This window comes from Hydra viridissima, unplaced genomic scaffold (genome assembly GCF_058129835.1).
Source record: "Hydra viridissima isolate aposymbiotic clone 2 unplaced genomic scaffold, HvirCarnegie_v1 scaffold_13, whole genome shotgun sequence".
In the NCBI taxonomy this organism is placed as follows: domain Eukaryota; kingdom Metazoa; phylum Cnidaria; class Hydrozoa; order Anthoathecata; family Hydridae; genus Hydra; species Hydra viridissima.
Window position 1 is genome coordinate 11,055,106 of NW_028324312.1, and position 20,982 is coordinate 11,076,087.

A 20,982-nucleotide genomic window follows, 5' to 3' on the forward strand; every position below is an offset into this window, starting at 1 on the left:
AGTATAAAGGTTATGCACAGTGCAACCATTTACAGCTCTCTTCACATTTGCTGCATTTTGAAACTCAAATTTTATTGATTTTGCCCATTACCTCCTACTTTTCAAATAATATCTATCGGTTGAACACAATGTAATCCAGCACGCTGAAACTATTAATTACTCGAAAACTACTAAATAGATTTTTCTAAGACTTTGCCACAATGAAGCTAAATTATTTATTGAAACTTAAACAGAAACCGAATATTTTTGCAAGTACTTGACACCTCTTGGGTTTTAATTTGTGTTACTTTTATTGAAGCTGCACTTTTTCTTAAATGTTTCTTTTGAAAGCTGACTTCTTTGATTTGAAGCTGGTTTCCTGGTTTTCAATAAGAGATTCGTTTTATAATTTACCAATAACTTTTAATGATTCGCTGTTCGTGACAATTTGGAGGACCCTAAAATTAAACCAAGTGACATACGGATATCCACAAATTAAATTAAGATTGAACTCGTTTTATCCCAGGACAATTTTTTCTGAGTTAATTCATGGCTATAACTTTTTTTTTTTTTTTTTTTTTTTTTTTTTCAACTGTCAAGCATGAAGTTATTTAAAAATAAGAAATAGTTTACAAAAACTCCTAACTACAACCTACAGCTATGAACTGCATAAATAAATGAACTATATAATTACTTGATGCATTCTTTAACCGTGATGAACACGGTTAAAGATTACATCAGGATATATCTACAAAAGAGAAACGTTATAGGAAGAAATAATGATGGAAAAACAGTAATGAATACGCAACATGTTAAAGAACCAAAATCTCTCACATGTGGAAGACTCAAATCAACGCCTAGAAAACACCAGGTCGAAACCCTTAATAACAAATACTCAGCATCTTGTACTTTTTAGATGTTACAAACACCACAAAGCACATGTTGACTTTAATGCATGACCCAACTCTTGGCTCTCAAACACAATAAAGAAAGACAAAAAGAATAAAAAAAATTTTGAAAATGAAATTCATTATTAATAAAAATCGGAAACTTGCCAAAAAAATTGTACATTTGAAAAACATGCGGTCTGTTTTTGTAGCGACATCACAACGATTGTCTTTTCACGGGAAATTTGATAGACAATTATCTCTATTTCTATCCTGATTTTTTTATCACTTTTCTTGTCTTTTCTACTAAATATTTTAGAAAAAGTTTTCTGCCACATCAAATATAGACGTAAATACCTTGATATGCACATCCGCTGGAGATCTCATTTCATATTAAAATGATATTTATATAAATATTATATGGATGATTGCAAAATTCAGCACCGCCGGCGCAGAACTTGCTAAACCAAAAGGAAAGAGGCAAAATATTGATCTTGCTCATCTTTTGATTTTAACAAATTGAAGTTGATAATCATTTTACTCAAGATCAATCAATCCTCAAGATAAAATAAGAACGCAAAATTTCAATCAATGCCTGTGACGTCACTTGTGCGTGGTTATATTAGGCGAGCACGTAGTCAAAAGAATGCGCAATGCTGATTAAATAAAAAGGAAAAAACATTAGGTCGAAACCCTAAATAACAAATACTCAGCATTTTATATTTTTTAGGTGTTGCAGCGACCACAAAGCACAGCAACCACAAAGCACTCTTGGCGCTCAAACACAACAAAGAAAAACATAACGAAGAATAAAAAAATTCGAAAATGAAGTGTATTACTAAAAAAAAATCGGAAACTTTTCGGGGGGTATGAGGTTAAATATATTGGTCATTCATGTAAAATCGGAAACTGTTCGGGGGGTATGAGGTTAAATATATTGGTCATTCATTTAAAATTCCCGTGGAAACCATTCTTGACGTAGATTTAGTGATTTTAAGCCGAAGTATAAAAACTAAGAAGCGCTTTTCAAACTTTTTTAGACAAAAAAACCAAAACCTAGTAAAAAATAGTCATGTAATATACAAATTTCTATGAACAGAATATACAATAACCTGGCACAATACGATCTTTAACTTATATTTATTAAGTGTTATCACAATTTTAAATATCTAACGATGTAACGAATCAAAGTTGTCGGAAAAATAACTGATACGAAACTTATTTCCACAAAAACCGTCAAATTATAAATAAACGAACGCGTAGCCAAGAAAAAATGTTTTCTAATGTTTTGAAGAAAAGAAAGTATGGCTTCTAAATCCAGGCATGCTAAAACTGCATTAAAATTTATTTGGACCAACCCTTAAGGAGCGGTTATTTTTGATAAAAAGTAAACACAATTTTGGATGTACTTATTTAAGCGGTCTTATATCAAAAAATTATTTTAAATTAAATTTAAAAAAAAATAATAAAGTTGTTTAAATTATATAAGCAGAAAGCGGGACCGAAATATGCGAGAAGATAAAGGAGTGTTACCAACTTTTAACTGGCAGGAAGGGTTTACTAGCAAGTCGCCCGGTCTGGACATCTAATGTTGCTTTTTCTAGTCGACAGCCTTAAAAAAAAAAAACAACCACAGCAAAATGATTAGAATTGATTAAATATTGGGTTGTATGAAGTACAAGGGTTCTCAGACGTCACACTTTTACGCAGGGGAGTGCAATACAAACCTGTAATGAAGTTAATACTTGTAATATGCGCTCCTCCGTAAAAGAGGAACGTTTGGGAACCTTGAGTATAAAGAATATGAGAAAAGTAATTAAACATTTTTAAAAATTTATATCTTGCTGTTGTTCTTCTATAATAGTTTTTTAACTTTGAGAACCATCACAAATTTTACAGCGAAATTCCTCTTTTTTTCCAAGCAGCGTTAAATCTATCTACAGAAAATTTTCCTTATATTTAATTTGAACAGCGGCTCCTTGTTTCATTTCGCCATTAATAGTTTTCCAAACAATTGTTTGTTATGCGAAAGGATTTCGCAAAGATCTTCATGATATCGTTGATTCTTTTGATGCTACTTTGAATTTTCTAATCAGAAAGAAGCTACCGATGGATATACCTCGGTATTCTAAAAACCTTTTTTCTAGACTTTTGCAATATAATTTTAACTAAAGCCCTAAAACCCTAAGATTTACTCTCATCGTTTGACAAAGATTTTTCCTTGTAAATTCCCTCTTAACGAGTCTAGTTTATCATTTTAACGGTTTATAGGAAATCTATTATCAGAGAGTTCCGCTGAAGTACTACTTAAACACACTTTCGTCGGGTTTTATATAAACAAAAATGGCTCACATTATGTAAACAAAAAACAACTGAAAGTTGCTGTTGTTTGAAAAAACAATCGACTAAACTATTTCCTAAGAAGACTTTTCCGGGGGGTAACAGTTTCTTAACAAATACTAAAAATATTTACCATAAGCAATAGGTGTCACTTTAAACAATGTATGAAGAGGAACTTTTATACGTGCCACTTCATCTAAAAATGGTGTCAACATAATCTTTGTATTTTTACCAACCAAAACGAGTAAATAAACATGAAAAATGATGCAAAAATAATTTTACATACCTGGATTATGTTCTAAAAAATAAGCCATCAAACATCGAATTGTGGTCTAAATATCATATGCAATTATTGTGTATCAATGCAACAATCGAACTCGCCATATTTAAATATAAAAATGTTTAAAACGCCGCCATATACAATATACTACTCTCTTGAAAAAACCATTCCAAATAAAAATATTTTAAAAAATCTTATGTTCGCATTTTACGTTATAAAAAAATATATTTGGGGATACAAAAGGAAGTTATAAAAAAATTTACCCTGTGTGAGATAACTAAAACATTGTGCTGCCTTTCAAGTTCCTAAATAGAAATTGCAGATTAAAAGAATTTCTTGACGCTGTTAGAAATAGAAATTGCAGATTAAAAGAATTTCTTGACGCTGTTAGAAATAGAATTTGCAGATTAAAAGAATTTCTTGACGCTATTAGAAATAGAAATTGCAGATTAAAAGAATTTCTTGACGCTATCAGAAGGAAAAGATGAGAAAGAAAAAAAAAGCGGTAAATTTAAGAAGTATAATAAGAAAAATAATATAATAATATAATATAAATATAATAAGAATAATAATCATTCACCATGATCACAGGTTCCAACCTGGACAGCATGTCATGATATGACTGAAATAAATTTTAAAAAAATACATTAACAATGTTAAATAAATTCTAAACAAATCAATAAAAACAAGTATTCATCTTTGAAAGAGAGGTTAACGAAATCTACGAACCTCACCGGACGGATATCTCCAGTTAAAATCTAACGGACCACATGATTCTGTAAACTGATCTGGAAATTGCTTTGCAAGATCACTAAACTTCATTCCATGACATTCACCCTGGAGAAGTAAATGCAATCAGGGGGAAATCATTACGAATTAACAATAATATTATGTTCTTGTAAAACATGGTTTTCGAGCAAAAACAACATAAAACACAAAAGGATTATCAAAACTATTGTAAAAAACCAGGAGATAAAATTTTAAAACTTACACAATTTAAATACTCTAAGTTTCTCCATATTTCGATGGGTCCATTAATATAATTTGCAGTTTCTATACAGCCTTGTGTTGGACTAGTCCATACCTTTAAAATAAAAATACGTTAACGAATCTGCTAAATTAGATTATCTACGAATAACGTTAGTGCAAAGGAGATTTTTTTCGTTAGGCAAAAGTGATGCTTTCATAAAATATCAATACGCATTGGTTACAATTTAATATTCTTAACAATCACAAGTATAAGTTACCAGCAACTACATTAGAATCTATAGGATAAGTTTTGTCACCCAATTATTTATAGACAGTTTCAAAGAATTTGTGAATTTTTGCAGAGATGAACTTAACTTATTTCAATATGTCATAAGGGACTTCTCTCTAAATGATTAAAGAATGGAAAGAAATGCTAATAGTTATTAAAAGAAAGACTAAGCGAGCAAGTTTAAAAGCCAAAGAAGATGTTTCAGCATATCTGTAATTATGCAAATGACATATGCTGGAAGTGTCATTGAACTCTCTGAAATCTTCAATAAAAGCAAAACTTTTTAACCAATAAAAACTTGAAAAGAATAAAATAAAAAATACCCTAAGATCTTGCAATGCCTCTTTTTTCATGTATTCACGCAAGGCAGATGCAAACTTTGAAATTTAAAAGAATCAAATTTAGTGTAAAATAAAAACTCTTAATCATGTTTTATTTTAAGACTATAAAGAAATTTTTAGATACAACAAATATAATACATATATAATACATATAATACATATATAATACCATCTTTCCTGTTTTATTGAGCCCAGAACTTCCACCAAGTTCTTGCTTTAAGTTGTAATCACATTCTCCATGCTATTAAGTAATAATAATAGTAATGTACACTGTGACAATCGATGAAATCAATTGTGGACACAACAACAGAAGATGTTGTGCTATAAAAGCTTTAAATGTTTTAGACATAGCATTATTTACTTTTCAATGTATATAAATATTATTTAGTATTTAATAAATCATTTTTGCAATAATCTGATTTATCAAGTTTATTTTTGAATTGGTCAATTGTTATTGATTCGACAATATGTGGTGGTAAACCATTCCAAGCATTTACGACTCTACACGAGAAGAAGTTATATCTAGCATTACTCTTACAGTATGCCTTTGTTTACTTTTGGTTATGACTACAAAAATTGTAAGGTTTTAATTGAACTTTAGATATTGAGTCGTTTATCCAATTTACTTCCTTGTAACCGTTCTGTACTTTATATTGAAAAATAAGATCTCCTCTTAAACGACGCTCTTCTAGAGTTGTTAATTGCAATAACTGTAGCCTTTTTTCATATGGCATTTTTTTAAAAGCTGGTACGAGTTTTGTTGCCCTTCTCTGTACTTTTTCTAACTTTAAGATGTCTTGCTTCAGATAAGGACACCATACTTGGATTGCAAACTCAAGATGGGGTCTTACAAAAGTCGTGTATAATTTTTTTGCCATATTCAAGTCAAAATATTTAAAAGCTCGTTTAATAAGAGCAAGCATTTTATTTGATTTTCCGACAGCTTTATCAATATGACTGGTCTGTTTTAAATTAGATTGCATCATTACTCCTAAATCTCGTTCTACTTTTGATGTTGCTAAGATATTATTTTGTTGAGTTTCAGCGTCGGACATTGAATAAGTTATACATGGATTTTTAAAGCCAATGTGCATAATTTTACACTTTTCATAGTTAAATTTCATTAACCATAATGACGACCATTTCATAATATTATCGATATATAGTTGTAATTTGTTTATGCAAATATCTTCATCTGATTTAAAAATATTTATAATTTTGCTATCATCTGCATGTAATTTAATATTATTTTTTAATGTGTCTGGCAGATCGTAATAAAATATACCTCATTAAGAAATGATCTTATTTAAAAACTTTTGTATCAACAGTGTAAAATTTTTCAACAGTGTAAAATTTTTCTGTAAGGTAATTGTTTTCCACTAACCCATCATTTGATGTGTCATAAAAGACTCAATAGCTAAAATATTTTCTAATTAAAATAATATTTAGAAATTGCTCAGCAATTCTGACCAAACATATATTTTACAACTAACTTACTTATGTAAATGCATGTGTTTAACTATTGTGTCTCGTGACCTACACCAACAGAAATTACTAAAATTTGTGAATTAAGCCAATTCTCTTTTTTTTTTTTTTTCTTTTTTTTTTTTGCATCATATTTTGAACTTGGTGAAACACATTTGAAGAATACTAAAGTCAAATGAGTTTTCTTTTTAATACAAACAAATTTATGATACAATTAACAACTTGCTTTTTTATTGATAAAGCATGTTTTTTTGTAATACTAGGGCTGGGTATCTGGTTTTATGGTCACCTCTGGTTTATTTCTCATCATTTTTTTGGTGACTACTGAAACTGAGACTGAGTCATGAACAGAACTCTAACCAAATTATCAACATCAAACCAAATACTCCACATACTTTATGCAAAAACTGCATACAGTACACAGAATAATTGATTAGTTGTTGCAACAAATATTATTCAAAGTTGTAAACTTCAGTCATGTGGCAATGTCTTGTAGGTTTTTTTTCTATCACACTGATAAAACCATAGGTTTGAAGGAAAGTATTGATAAATCTGTGTCATTTTTGTAAGTGATATGGGAGATGTGGGAGATGGCCCAAATTCAAACAAAAGTCAAAAATAACATGGTTGAACAAGTCTACAATCTGCACTCTGAATGGCAGAGTCACAAGAAGAATATCAATTGACAAGTTCAGTAAAAAATTTGTTTAATTAGGAGAAATTCTGTGAAAAATTAAATGATCTTTTGATAATAGTCATCAGGATGCCATGTCAATCATAAAGATTGAATAGGACTGATTGTTTCTTCTTGCTCAGCATTTTTTCTGTAATGTCATCCACAGGACTACTAAAGCAAAACATGGAAGAAGTCATATTTAGTGCTAGAGCTATATGATGAATCCACATGAAACATGACAAGGTTTTCAGCTCAGAAGTCAAGAAAATATTTGATCCAACAGTTCCACAAGTTTTGCTTTAGAACAGTAAAATAATAAATTTTCTTAATGATTCGGAATCAGGTAAAGTTGATCAAATTCCAATTCTGGTTTCTGGGCAAAATCATTAAGTTTCCCTAAGCTCTAAGATTGCAGATTCAATGGCACAAGCAACCGCACAAACCACTGATGACTGGGACTTGCATAACAGGATAAAGGGACTTTGCTTTGTTACAACATTTTTAAATACTGGAACAAAAGGTGGCACTTGTATTCATTTGGATGCAAGCTTGGTTAACGGTTAACCTTCCAAATAAATACAAGCATAAATTATTCTTAAAAAGGTTTTCAGCATTCACAATTTCTCAAGGTCACCAAACATGGAGTTATTCGACCATTTTAAAGATTTTTAGCCCTGTATTGACCAGAACTCATTTGGCACAGCAGTTGAGGATAACACTTTAGCAAACATGATTGCTTTTTGAAATGATGTTGTCATCAAGTTTGCATAGTTTCAACTGAAAAGTTTCAAACTTGTAACAACTACTGTGAATTGCTAGAATTTTTTATCATTTTCTTGGGTGGCCTAAGAAGTAAGCCTATTCATCATTAAAGTATACCAGAAATACTGGTTTGAAAAACCAGCTGCAAGTTGTGTTCTACAACAAGACTTTGCACTGCTTTGTGACTTATCTACCTGCCACTAAAGCCTTTGAGTACCACTTTTGGTATCTCTCTAAAACTCCAGCTCCCTTTGGCTTCTTTACAGATATAGAGAAGAAATACTTAAGTGACATTCCAAGAAGTTGAAGAAGAAATACTTAAATGACATTCCAAGAAATTGAAGGCTCAGATGAGCCTCTAAATTAAATTCAGCCATTTTACCATCAGACTATTAAGACTTTGTTACAAAAGGCATGAACTTTTTTTCATTATACTTGGCATATCCCAGGAATTCTTGAGTATTATATTATAAAACCAGAGTATTAAAAGTAAATATATTGTGCAACCTCTCAAAGTTGTGAATGATTTGGCTGAAATTGATTCAAGACTTCAACTGCAGTTTGACACACAATAGAAAATATTTCCAGCACCAACTACGTCCTCAACAAATGGTGCCATGTTAAAGTTAATGACCTAAAAATGATAGGACTCAGACGACTATTGAATATTTATTTTAATCATTTTGATTTTGACTGAATTTTGAATGAACAAAGTTTCAGATAACAATTCATCAATAAGTGTGTGTCATAAATGTGTTCTGCAAGTTCTTTTACATGCAATACAGGTTTAAACACAAATATTAAAAAATTTGAAAGCTTTGAACAAATTCTAAATGTTGTTATTTTCAGCCAAAGTTTTTTTTACAGTTTTTTTGTGGCTTGCATCATGTAAATGGAGAGTTAAGAAAACACTATTCTGATACTTTGATGTTTAGAAGCAACCTAATATTCATAAGGTAATAAACAACTTACAGCTGTGATATAAAGAGAGCGCTTTTGTGTATGAATATTCATGAGGTAATACACAACTTGACTGTGAAGAAAACCTGAATAAAAAAGTATTAAATTTATTTTGCTATTTAAATTTTGTTTATCATCGTAAAAAAAGCATAGCTAGGATTTAATATATGTATTGGATTAATATATGTATACTACATTAAAATATACAAATATACACACACCGGCAGTCAAGTTTTTGGGCACAATTGAAACAGAATTTGTGAACAAATATTCAAATAAGTGCATAGTAGGATCAAAACGTCCCTGGAATTTGTTTATAGAAAAGAAAGTTTTCTTACTTAAAAATCTGATTACTGGAATTAAAAAGAAGCCATAACTGGCCACATCTAGGTTTAGGTTGTTAAACTGCGTTAGTCTTACAATTATCGTAATCATGTCTATACACAAGCAAGTTCATGCATTTTTTTAAAATGTTTGATTCGAATGTTTAAAGTTGTTTGTTTACCCTATTTTTAAATTTAAATTAAAAACCTTGTTTTTTGAGATGTTGTAAGTTGTTCAATTTTATTGTGCACATTGGCATCAAGGTGACTACATTTTTAAATCCATATGTTAATTGATTATATTTTATGTAATATTACCTTAAACTAACAGACATAATAAAGCCAAAAACAAACCTTTATTACAAAGAGAAACTATGAATGCTTTTGCCGAAGTTGTATTTTTGTAAGTGTAATTGCCACAAAATTGAAAATACCAAAATCTACTGTACACAACACAATAAAGCAATATAAAGAAACTAATTCTTAACAAGTTATGGAGTGAAAGACCTTGAATAACCTCAAAAGTTTAAAACGAGTCTATTATTTTGTTTAACAAGCATGATGGAGGTGCAAGACTACATTTGAAATGCATTTCTCAACACAGCATTAATGTTTCTATTGAGACTCTAGTGAAGACATTGTGTAAGTAGTCTCTATGGTAGAGTTGCAAAGATAAAACTTCTTTTAAATAAAGTCAAGCATAGTGAGCTAAGAAACATAAATTAGAGTGTTAAAGACTTTAAAAAAGGGCTTTGGACAGATAAGTCCAAATTACATATCTTTGGTAACAAGAAATTTTTATGTGCAATGCTTACCACAAAAAAAAATTGTGCATTACTCCATATGTTGAACATGGAGGTGGCTCTGTTATGGTCTGGGGAGCTTTCTCCTTCAATGGTGTTTCTCGATTGCACAGAGTAAATGGAGTTTTTGAGGCAAAAACATATCACTAAATTTTTATTCACCAAGCAACTTCAAAAAAAAATTCCTACAGGGAAAAAACTTATTGGGCCAGGATTTGTAATGCAACGAGACAACAACTCCAAACATTCATCCAAATTATGCAAAAAATGCTTAGTAAACAAAAAGAAGGTAAATTGAAGATCATGGATTGGGCATCTAAATCACCTAATCTTAAACCAATTGAACTTTTTTGAAATGAACTTGATCATCACACCAGGAAACAATGTTCATCTTCAAAAGAAACACAAGGAAAATGTTGAAAAAGATGCAGGCTGAGTCATAAGTTCTTGGAGAATTCATTAAAAGAATGCCACGAATTGTTGCAGTGCTAAATGCTTAAGATCGAGTTTTTGATAAAAAAAAAAAAAAATGTGTAAGCATTTGTTTTTTTGTAAAAACACCTTATCTGTATTTTAAAGCATATTTATTACATATTTATAAAACAAACAATCTTTAAAATAAATATCTTTCTATCTTATCATAGCTCTAAACATTTTTGAATTTAGATAAAGATATAAAGATAATTATAGGAGGATTATTTATGAAGTGTATGAAAGTTTTTGACCAAAAGTGTGTTTCTATTTATAGTAGACAAAAAAACTTTTAACAAAAAAAAAAAAAAAAATTTACAAAAAGGGAACAAAATGGCTGCTTGATTTCAACCAAAAGTTTATTATAATAACAAATTAAAGGAATAAATTACCATGTGCATTGTTTACTAAAAATTGCTGGCCAGCATTAATAGTTTTAATGTAAGAGAACTCCCTAAAAAGCAAAGAATAGGAAAGTTACAATAAACTAACAAAACAATAATTAAACAGAGAAAGCAGGTAAACTTATCCGGTGATTTTTCAAAAGCTTTTCTAAGCACTAACACAGAAAAGCTTTAGCAAAATACACTTTACACATTTTTTTTTTTTAAAAAGCTTTAAATTTGATTTAATGAACTTTAATTTAATGATTCCTTATACCTTTCCAAATCATTCTGATCACTAATTGTTTCGTATTCATCAATGTAATGCTTCATACGCTGGTTAAAATCATTCACTCTCTCTTCATAGTTTGTTTCAACATAATCTGGACTGTATTCTTGTATGTCCTAAATAAATGTTAGAAGCTGAGCAAACAGGTTGAAGTTTTAAGTTTAGTGTAAAGAAATCAATCATTTATACTTGTAGATGTTTTTTAAAAGGAAAACAAAATTAATGTAGCATTAAAGTAGCATCTAAAATACCTTGACAAAACTATCAATTATCTCTTCATCATTGAAAACTGATTCAATAAAGAATGGCTAAAATACCAAACAAAAGCTTTTCAAAAAATTTTAAACATAATTATGTTAATTGATTTTAACAATAATATTAACATAACATAAATTTGAACATAAATTTGTTATTTAAAGAAGCAAAACATCAAGTTTTTTGTTTTTTGTTTTGTTCCTTACTTATTTTTTAGAGCTGATTTTTAAAATATTGAAAATATAGTCCATGACTTAAGCCATTTAATATTCCCAGCATACAGAAAGAAATTAAAGACCACCATAACAAATTCAATCTTTACATAAACGATATCACAAAATACAGAGAGGGCAGATCTTCAGTATCCAGAACTTCTTTATTGCACCTATATCTCATGACCACCGCTTAAAATTACAACAGCCACCAGGAAATGAACGTAATTATTATAAAACATGTTCATACACTTACTCTAACTAATATCCACATTGCAAAGATCCTAATTACAATGACTTCGTGGCAAGAAAGCTATAACAACATGTCACACATATTTGAAATTGCATATACTGCATTTTCATTTTCACTTTTTTCCAGAAAATATAGGCGGTGTCAGTGAAGCATGGTGAAGGGTTTCATTAAGACAATGCAGCAACAGAGAAAAAATACCAAACTCAGTGGATATAAAACCATGATGGAAATTTGTATGTTCACTGGTTAGAAAGTAAAAATGAAATCACAAGAAAATTTTTCTTTTTATTTTGGAATTATTATTAAAATTTATTATATTAAAATTTTGATGAAACTGATTAAAATAATGATGAAACTGATGAAAAGAGTACTTTTATTGAAAATATCAACAAAAATTGGAAAGATTAATTGCAACTCACCTAATTCAAATTAAAAACTAATTATATTATCTGTCTAATAGTATTATCTGTCTATTACATTATAGTTTCTATCTAATTCTCTATTGTTAAAACAGTCAAACTAAGAGAAAAATGATATTGATGAAAACAGCCTCAGAATATTAGTATGAAATGATCAAAAAATCAATATAAATAAAACTTATGCTACAAGATGTTATCTAATAACCTTTACAGATCATTTATGACCTTTTGACAATTTTGATCTTTTAAATTGCAGGCCTATTAAACAAATGACTGGATGTTCAAAATAGTGGTCAGTGTCTTTAATCTTTTGGCATCACTTGACATATTTTAAAGATAATTTTTAATCATAAAACTGTTAAACACATACATTTTTAACAAAAGTTTTAAATGTATATATTTAACATTGAAATAAATTACAATATTTACTTTGCTATTTTTTTATGGCTTATCTATGGTCAGTCTTTCTGTGATATATATTATGTCTCGAAATCTTTGTAGCCTTCCTTAAATTTCATAGCATTCCTAATATGGAGAAAAGTTTATTCAAAGATGCTAAAATGGCATTAGCATATATTTCTGTGTATGTTGTCTAAACTTATTCTGCAGAAGTACAAATATATTTTTTAACATTCTATTTAACAATGATTTCAACTTGTACTTGCCATCATAAAAGTCTAATACTAGGAAATTGTGAAAGAATTGTTTTCCTTGATAAAATATATTGGGTTGTTCAAAAAGTCATTGTTTTTTTTTTGGGTGAAATTGAAACATGATTTTTTAGAGTGTATAAACTTTTTATCAAACTATATACTCTCCATTTTGGTCGAATGACTTTTGCCATCTCTTTTTGATTCCACATTCATAAAATTTCTGATCTTTGCTGGAAAAAAACCGGTCTAAATTATGTTTGATATTCTGAATTGAAGTAAAGGTCTTCCTGTCCTAAAGATTTTTTAGAGACCAGAAAAAGCACTAGTCCAAAGGTGCCTAACCTGGTGAATACGGTGGGTGTGGTAGTACATCCCATTCAAGCTTTTGGCAAGTTACTAAACTTGTATGAGGTCTCACATTATCCTGGTGGAACATTATACTTTATCTATTGATCAATTCTGGCCTTTTCTGTTTGTGTGAATCATTCAATTTGTTATTTGTGAATATCGGACTTCGAAGTGGTTTGAGCTGGTTCATCTCTTTTACTTAACATTTTTGTAAACAACTTATATCTTGTCGCCAGTAATCATTCATTTAAAAAATGGATCATTTTCTTGACATTTGAGAAGCAAATCACAGTTGTAATTCAACTAATCAAATTTCATTCTGTAAGAGCATGTGGAACCTGTTTGTCAACCTGTTTTTAAATTATACCAATATGTTACACATAAACCTCTCAGCATTTCTCACACATTGTTATTTGGCAATTTGCTTCTACAAATGCTTTTATTTCGTCTAATTTGGCTTCAACAGGCATTCCAGAATGTTGTGCTATTTTCAATACCAAATAGTAAAAGTAAAGTTTGCCAAAAATGCTGATTTTGATTTTCCATCTTCGCTAGAGTACCAAAAAAAAAACATTGCAAAGAATCAAACAAATTTTTTAACAAACAACCTTTACCATATTAGCTGTCAAAATATATAATAATCATGTGGCTTAATTAAGAAGTTGGCTGTGAAAAAATACAATTAGGTCATCTGTTGGGAAAAAACAAAATTACTTTTCAAACAACCCAAAAGTCTCCCTGGAAAAATATTCAGGTAAAAACATGCAAGTATACAAATAAAATACCTGAAAAAGCCTTGTTTTTAATAGCTGGTCTTATTTTATAAAATGCCCTTAAGTTTAGTAGGTCAGTAACCTGTAGTAAAAAAACTTTGACCATTTAAGTTTAATTATAGCTAAATAAATAGAAAATACTTTTATGTCGTGTTCTATGCAAAATGAGTAAACTGTTTCTCTCCTGGCTTTTGTTGTGTTTGAAGCATCAAATATCTAAATAAAAAGGAAAAAATACAGACACTGAAAAAACTAGGAAACATAAATAGCATGCAGACATTTCAATTTACAATGAAGTGTGAAATTTGTTTTTGTTAGCTATGCTAAAATTTGTTAGCTATGCTAAAATTTGTTAGGTATGATAATTTAACATTTGATTTCCACCATTGTTCTAATAAGACCTTGCATGAAAGGTGCCTTGTTCTTAGCTCTATTCAAAAAATTGTTTGATAAAAAAGAAATTGATTGAACACCTACCATTTTTTCTAACATTTTTTTTATGTTAGTTTTTAAAATGATAAAACAGTTGGTTAAATACTAGTATGCTCTTAAAAGTACCTAAAACTCTAAATTAATTTGTTAAGCTTAAAATCAACAAGTATTTTTATTTCTGAATCCTTGGCAGGTCAAACAATTAATATTTCATCTTTTTCTGTAGCTGTAAAGGTGTTAAATTTACTCAAAAGCATAAAGTAATGAACAAATTTACTTGAATGAATTCACACATGAACCCATTATAAATAGTATGACCTTAAGTTAGAAGAACGTGAGTTATAATAATTGGAAATGTAAAACTTACCACCACTTTATTTTCGAGTTTCTCTTTCATCCATGCTGCCCCATCGTTTAATGCATTCAAATAACACTGGCTAAAAAATCAAAGCAGTAAGTATATTTCTATAAAAATCACATTTATCACCTACTTATTAAACAGAAATTGAAAACAAATTTGCAATATTTCATGTTGTTTTTTGGCAGAAAAAAAATGGGTTCAGCTAAGGTAAACAATTTTATTTTTACAAATTATTTAGTATAAATATTTGGTAATTTATTTTTTAAAAAAGCTTTTTAAAAAATTAAAAAAAACTCTTTTGAACTTGTTATTTCTTTTTGACAAACAAAAAAGTTGTTTATAGTGAATTTGCTACATCATAAAATTGTATATACTTTGGTAATTTTGGCTTTTCAATTTTACATATATATCATAAAGACAATTTTTACCATTAAGATTTTTATAAGAGTAAAAAAACCTAAATTATTATCCTTTCCTTGTGAGCAAAAGTGCTAAACACATGCATTTTTTGCTTTTCTGAGAAGCATGTACATCAAATAAGACATCCAAACCACATAATGTGGTTTGCATGTCTTATATGATGTACATGCTTCTCAGAAAGCTTGAAATTTAAGCTGTTTACATTTACAACACACTTCCAAGCACCTCAAATTATTTTTGCCTCAATTTTAGAATAAAAGTCATATTTTTTTAATAACAATTGATTATTGTTCATCAACACAAGAATAATTTGATATTTTAAAATCATTTTTCTGATTAAGATTTTGATCTTTTTACTTGTAACTTTTTAATTTGTTGCTCTTTACAAATTATGAAAAAGTGAAGTGACTACTCATCAATAAAAGTGGCAATCAGGAATCCATTTCAGATGAACTGTAAATAAACAGCAATGGAGCTAAGCATAGACAACTATGTGTAAAATTTTTTAACTGCTCTATTATAAAACCTATTGGTTTCTTTTTAACCTGTTAAAAAAATCTTAAACACAAAATATCTTTTGGGAGTTTCATTTTTAGCTTCCAAAACCTTAAGATCCTTAAGAAAAAACAAAAACTTAAGAACCTAACATTATTTTATTACAGAGTTCATTAACAAATTTTATGCTTTTAAATCTCATTAAGCTAAATAATTGAAATTCAAAGCAAATAATAAATTGAAAATAAAAAAAAATTTTTTTTTTAAAAAAAAACTTTTGCTTATGAAGGAAAGTTGAAGTTTGAAAAATTCAAATGCCGATGAAATGTTTTTTTTACAATTATACAGAACAAAATTTTTTAGCCCTTTTATGAATGTTTACCTTCAAATGCATTATGTCAAATTCATAAAAAAAAAAAGTTATACATTAGAATTTGGTTCATGTAATTAATCAAATTTTAAGCTCAATAAAAACTTCAGAACTCTCTCTCTCTCTCTCTCTCTCTCTCTCTCTCTCTCTCTCTCTCTCTCTCTCTCTCTCTCTCTCTCTCTCTCTCTCTCTCTCTCTCTCGATTGATCAATTGATCGATCCAATTACTTCCTCTTAAAAAAACAAACAAACAATTAAATTCTCAGATTGTCATTTATCAGATTGTCATCTGTCAGATTGTTATATATCAAATTATCATGGCAGAAACAAAATCTAAAGCTTTTTTTTTTTGGACAATTTAAGAAGTAAACAAAAAGAATAATACAAGAACATTGACAACAACAAAAATACAAGAAACAGTAAAGCTTAATAACATTGATAGTGTTGTGTTTAACATTTTAAATTAAAAGAAGAATTACTTTGAAATAAAACAAATCCTCAAAGTAAGAAGCCATTCAGGATTTTTTCTCTATTTTTTTCTCTTTCTTTAAATACAAGATAATAAAATATTGCAAAGAAAAAAAGACTTGTTTCATAATTTAAGGGAAAAACAAATTTTCTACATTCATTTCAAAATATTTGGACACAGAGTTCAAAAATCACCAATCCTCTTACAACAAGATAATTTTTTATCAGGAATTATGTAAAGTTAGGAAAAGCTTTCTCTATATCCTCAAATAATCTACAATTGTAACATTATAAAATTGAGTTTTGTTTTATATTAATAACAAAACAAGCTTTTTATAATTTGTGCTCTCATATATCAAATATTCATCTTTTTTCAGTATAAAAGACTGTAAAAATCTATAAAAATTCTTACTGTCGAATTTTCTCAGCCTCAAGATTAGTTCTCCTAAAAAACTCATGCTTAAGATCTGTTCCAGCAGCTTTACGGCGGTAATCTCCAACACACACCACTAAGCAAAAAAATCAAATTTAAAAAAAAAAAGTTCAAAACGATTTATACTTTGATAAGTTTCAAGTTAATGTTAGCAATAGTATTTAAGTACAAAAGAAGCTTAAAGTAGAAAAAAAGGTATTACTCTTATTTTAAAACTTTAATAAATTCTATGAAGATTTTAAATTTTTCAGATACTAACTGAGAGATGATAATAAAAATCAATATTCAGCTATCAAATTAAAATTCAAAAGTCTAAACTAGTTGATGTAGTTTTTAAAATCAGAATTATGCAAAAATTTGCTGAAAAGTGAATTCTAGATTAAAAAAGAGTTCCCAAATGTATTTATAGCTTAAAATTGTTAAAATATTTTCTTGGTTTTTCACAGAAATTCTTGCCCTCCTTAGCTTATCCCTTTTTTTCTTGAACACTACTCTCAACCTTAATGCCACCTCTTAACCATAAACCTTAAATACATACAACAAATTTAAGTACATATCATAAATTTAAATATAGATACTCACACAGAATTATGCTAACAGTCTTCATGGTTCACATTACAATGTGAAACTAATGCCTAATATTTAGGTAAAAAAGTTCTCTTTTCATTCAAGCTATCAAAATTAACTATACCAACATTCAATGATTATTCATCAGTAATATGAGGGTCTCATAAACTTTTAGACAGCTTAGTATCGAAAGAAAACAATATTTACAAGAATATTTTTAATCAACATTTAAAAAAATATTTTTTTGTGATTTAAATTTTCTTAGATTTTTAACTTACCTTTAGAAGCTATGCCACACCAGTTTAAATATCGACAGAGCTTTCTTGCTATGTATGTTTTTCCACGAGCAGGTAACCCAACCATAATAATCATATGGTTGACATTAACAAATTGGGGCTTAACTGGTGGATATACACAATGATCTATTTAAGAAAATAAACATGAAATAGAATTGTATATATATGTGTATGACTTTAAAATGTATGTAGATGCACAATTCTTTAACAGTTTTTTTTTTTTTTAAATTCAACTGGGTGATAAATCTTAAATTTGACAACTTTTTAGAAACAAATAACTGATTAAGTATTATTTAATTTAAAAAATTAAACACCTGCTTCAAGATTTTTTTTTCATAATTTATGCACACAAAAAAAGCTTTAAAATGAAATATTATAGGATATTTCTTTACAACAAATGCAGGGGAGTTGTACAAACTAACTTTCTATTGAGAAGTAATTAATTTTAAAAAATTCAAATAAGAATTTATTAAAAAATGTATAAACTGTTTTCACAATATTAGTGGTAAAAATTTAACAGGAGATGCGAATAGTGCTTCAATTCTCAACAAAGCAATAAGTGAGTGTTGATTTTATTAGCGAATCATAAAATTTTTTTTTCCAAGGACTAACCAATCAGAATTACCGTTTAATACTTTTCTAACTTCTTATCTTTTCAGACCCATATCTCACTAAATATCGTTTTTTAATTTAATTTCTACCTTTTAAAAAAAAACATGTATAAAATACTTCACTCTTTACTTAACTATAAAATTTACTGCTTTACACTTTCCCTGCCAGATTAAAAAGAGCACATAATCAAATTATATTTCGCGACCATTAATTACTAAAAAATAACTATTTTTTTAATGCAAGGTTTTAATGAAATATACTTCATAATAAAAATCACCAACTCCAAGAATTTCTGACCAAAATCCTCTACTAGCTTTAAAAAAACAAACAAATAAAACATGTATACATAAATACAAAAATATTTTTTCATTAGTTAAACCCCTATTTTTTGGTTTAAAAAAAAAAAACATTTAACTTTAAGGATGTGTATCTCTGATTATGAAATGATTTGCTAATCAAATCAACACTCACTTATTACTTTGTTAAGAATTGAAGCGCTATTTGCGTCTCCTATTAAATTTTTACCATTAATATTGTGAAAAACCTTTTTTAAAAAAGTAAATAAAAAAACTTATATAGTTGTAAATACAATATTCAATTATCAAAACATCAAACATTAGAATATTGATACTTATATTGTACAACACTATTATTGTAAAAAGATTGTACATACACTAAAAATAGGTAAATAGAACCTGCATAAATCAATTCTTTTAACTCCTGCAGATGCATGAATTATTTGTGATTGACAAAAAACCATTTAAAAATATCTGTATAAAATGGATTTTTGTCTTTCAATTCTTTAGCATTTTTAAGCATGTTTCTTTATAATGATCTAGCTTGAAATGTAATTCTTCATTTGGAGAGTATGTGATGCTATCAAGTGGAATTTTTAACTATTACATCAAATATACAGAAGTTGTGTACTTTTAGTTTGGTAGTAAAATTGTAACACTTGCAGCTGTAGTGGCAATAATACTGCTTGAAGATCCTTTGTTATGATTACAACTTTTGCATCATTAAAACCTGGTTTATTTGATCTTGATGCTAGCACTTTATTCTTTTGCTTTTTCAGTCACATATAAAATCTTTTGCTCTTTGCAGTTCTTTCCATGTTTCAAGTGAAAAATTAGCAGATTTATATTGGGTACAGAATTAATATTTGCCTTTTTTTTGTCAGAAAAGTAAAAGATTCATATCTTCAATGATTTCAGTATTCTAACACTCAATGGCATTTGATATCAAAATCAGTTCTTGCTTGCTTATTTGCTTAATGGCTGTTTTTTACACCTTTAACATAAACTTATTGTTCAGTCTAGTTTGCTCCATACTAAAAAAAATATTTTCTCTGAAATGATTTGTAATTGCCATTAAAAGTGCTTGTCAAGCACTTGTAAATAATTTCTCAACTCACTAAATTATGAGTGATGAAATGTCCTAGCTCAAATTTAGAATTGCATCAAGACCAAGAATTATTATAGAGATAACACATTTAAATGCACTTACCTGATCTATGTGTATACTCATACTCCAGCAATGTCTCAACTCGCATTGTCTCCACTGGTGAATATAGTTTTCCATCATTGTAACCATTTTCATATTCACAATATGATGATGACCGGAGGAAATCTCTGACACAATCATGATTTGACATTTCAGTCTATACTATGTTTTGATAGTACCCAAGCTTGTGCTTTTTATTATTTTATACTAGATAAATATCTGGAAAAAAATTATATTCCTTTGCAAAATATTCCTAAGCCATTTAAATGAAAAATTATAAATAACATTTGTATGTAAAAAAGCAGGAAACATATCAAATTTAAAATAAATTAAGATAAACTACTTGAACAAACAAATTTTCATTACATTTTTTAACATAAATTTTAAAATTAAATGCATTTTAGTTCTTTTGACCTTTGTATTATGCAAACAAACTTAAACTTAACATATATCAGTATATATCACAATATATACTGATATATACTAAATTCAAGCTTATTTGCATGATAAATACTCATTTCGAGTTTATTACCATTTAATCCATAATTACGTTAAATTTTTCTACCTCCAGAATACCTTTTTTCACCACCATTCTTAAAATCCTTATTCATTATATTTAGCGCTTTAAAAAGATTTAACCGTTAAGCGAAAAGTTGAGCCACTAGTTCACTAACGAAAAGAAACTTTTCTTAATGATAAAACTGTATAATATTGACAAGAAGGAATTAAAGTGATAATTAGAAAGGTCCGACGAAACTTACTTGGTTATGTCTGTTAAATATATATTTTTTAGTTTAAAAATTCAGCTGTCAACAACGACATTTTTTCTGACGAGTTTTAGAACCATGAAAGAAAAGAAGCTATTTTCAACCAGA

General features: G+C 28.4%; 1 protein-coding gene across 1 annotated transcript; it reads right to left on the minus strand.

Annotated features, from left to right (window-relative positions):
* Positions 1 to 1,886: 1,886 nt before the first annotated feature.
* On the minus strand, positions 1,887 to 20,364 carry LOC145186616 (6-phosphofructo-2-kinase/fructose-2,6-bisphosphatase 1-like). Its single transcript, XM_090070367.1, has 18 exons — positions 20,111 to 20,364; positions 17,975 to 18,118; positions 17,109 to 17,205; positions 14,950 to 15,019; positions 14,292 to 14,366; positions 11,489 to 11,545; positions 11,226 to 11,353; positions 10,958 to 11,019; positions 8,981 to 9,054; positions 5,255 to 5,326; positions 5,068 to 5,121; positions 4,478 to 4,570; positions 4,216 to 4,323; positions 4,067 to 4,108; positions 3,750 to 3,791; positions 3,493 to 3,538; positions 3,340 to 3,402; positions 1,887 to 2,478 (listed from the first exon to the last, which is right to left on the minus strand). The coding sequence occupies exons 1-18, from the start codon at positions 20,256 to 20,258 to the stop codon at positions 2,396 to 2,398; spliced, it is 1,458 nt and encodes a 485-aa protein (XP_089926493.1). The 5' UTR covers positions 20,259 to 20,364; the 3' UTR covers positions 1,887 to 2,395.
* Positions 20,365 to 20,982: the final 618 nt, after the last annotated feature.

What these genes read in the sequence shown, in the direction of transcription:
- LOC145186616 (XM_090070367.1), bottom strand. Translation starts at nt 20,258, where the DNA reads ATGTCAAATCATGATTGTGTCAGAGATTTCCTCCGGTCATCATCATAT. An exon ending in GGAGATATCCGTCCGGTGAG is followed by an intron (nt 4,109 to 4,215) that starts GTTCGTAGATTT and finishes AATTTATTTCAG; the next exon opens with TCATATCATGACATGCTGTC. An exon ending in TTTTTTAGAACATAATCCAG is followed by an intron (nt 3,403 to 3,492) that starts GTATGTAAAATT and finishes CACCATTTTTAG; the next exon opens with ATGAAGTGGCACGTATAAAA.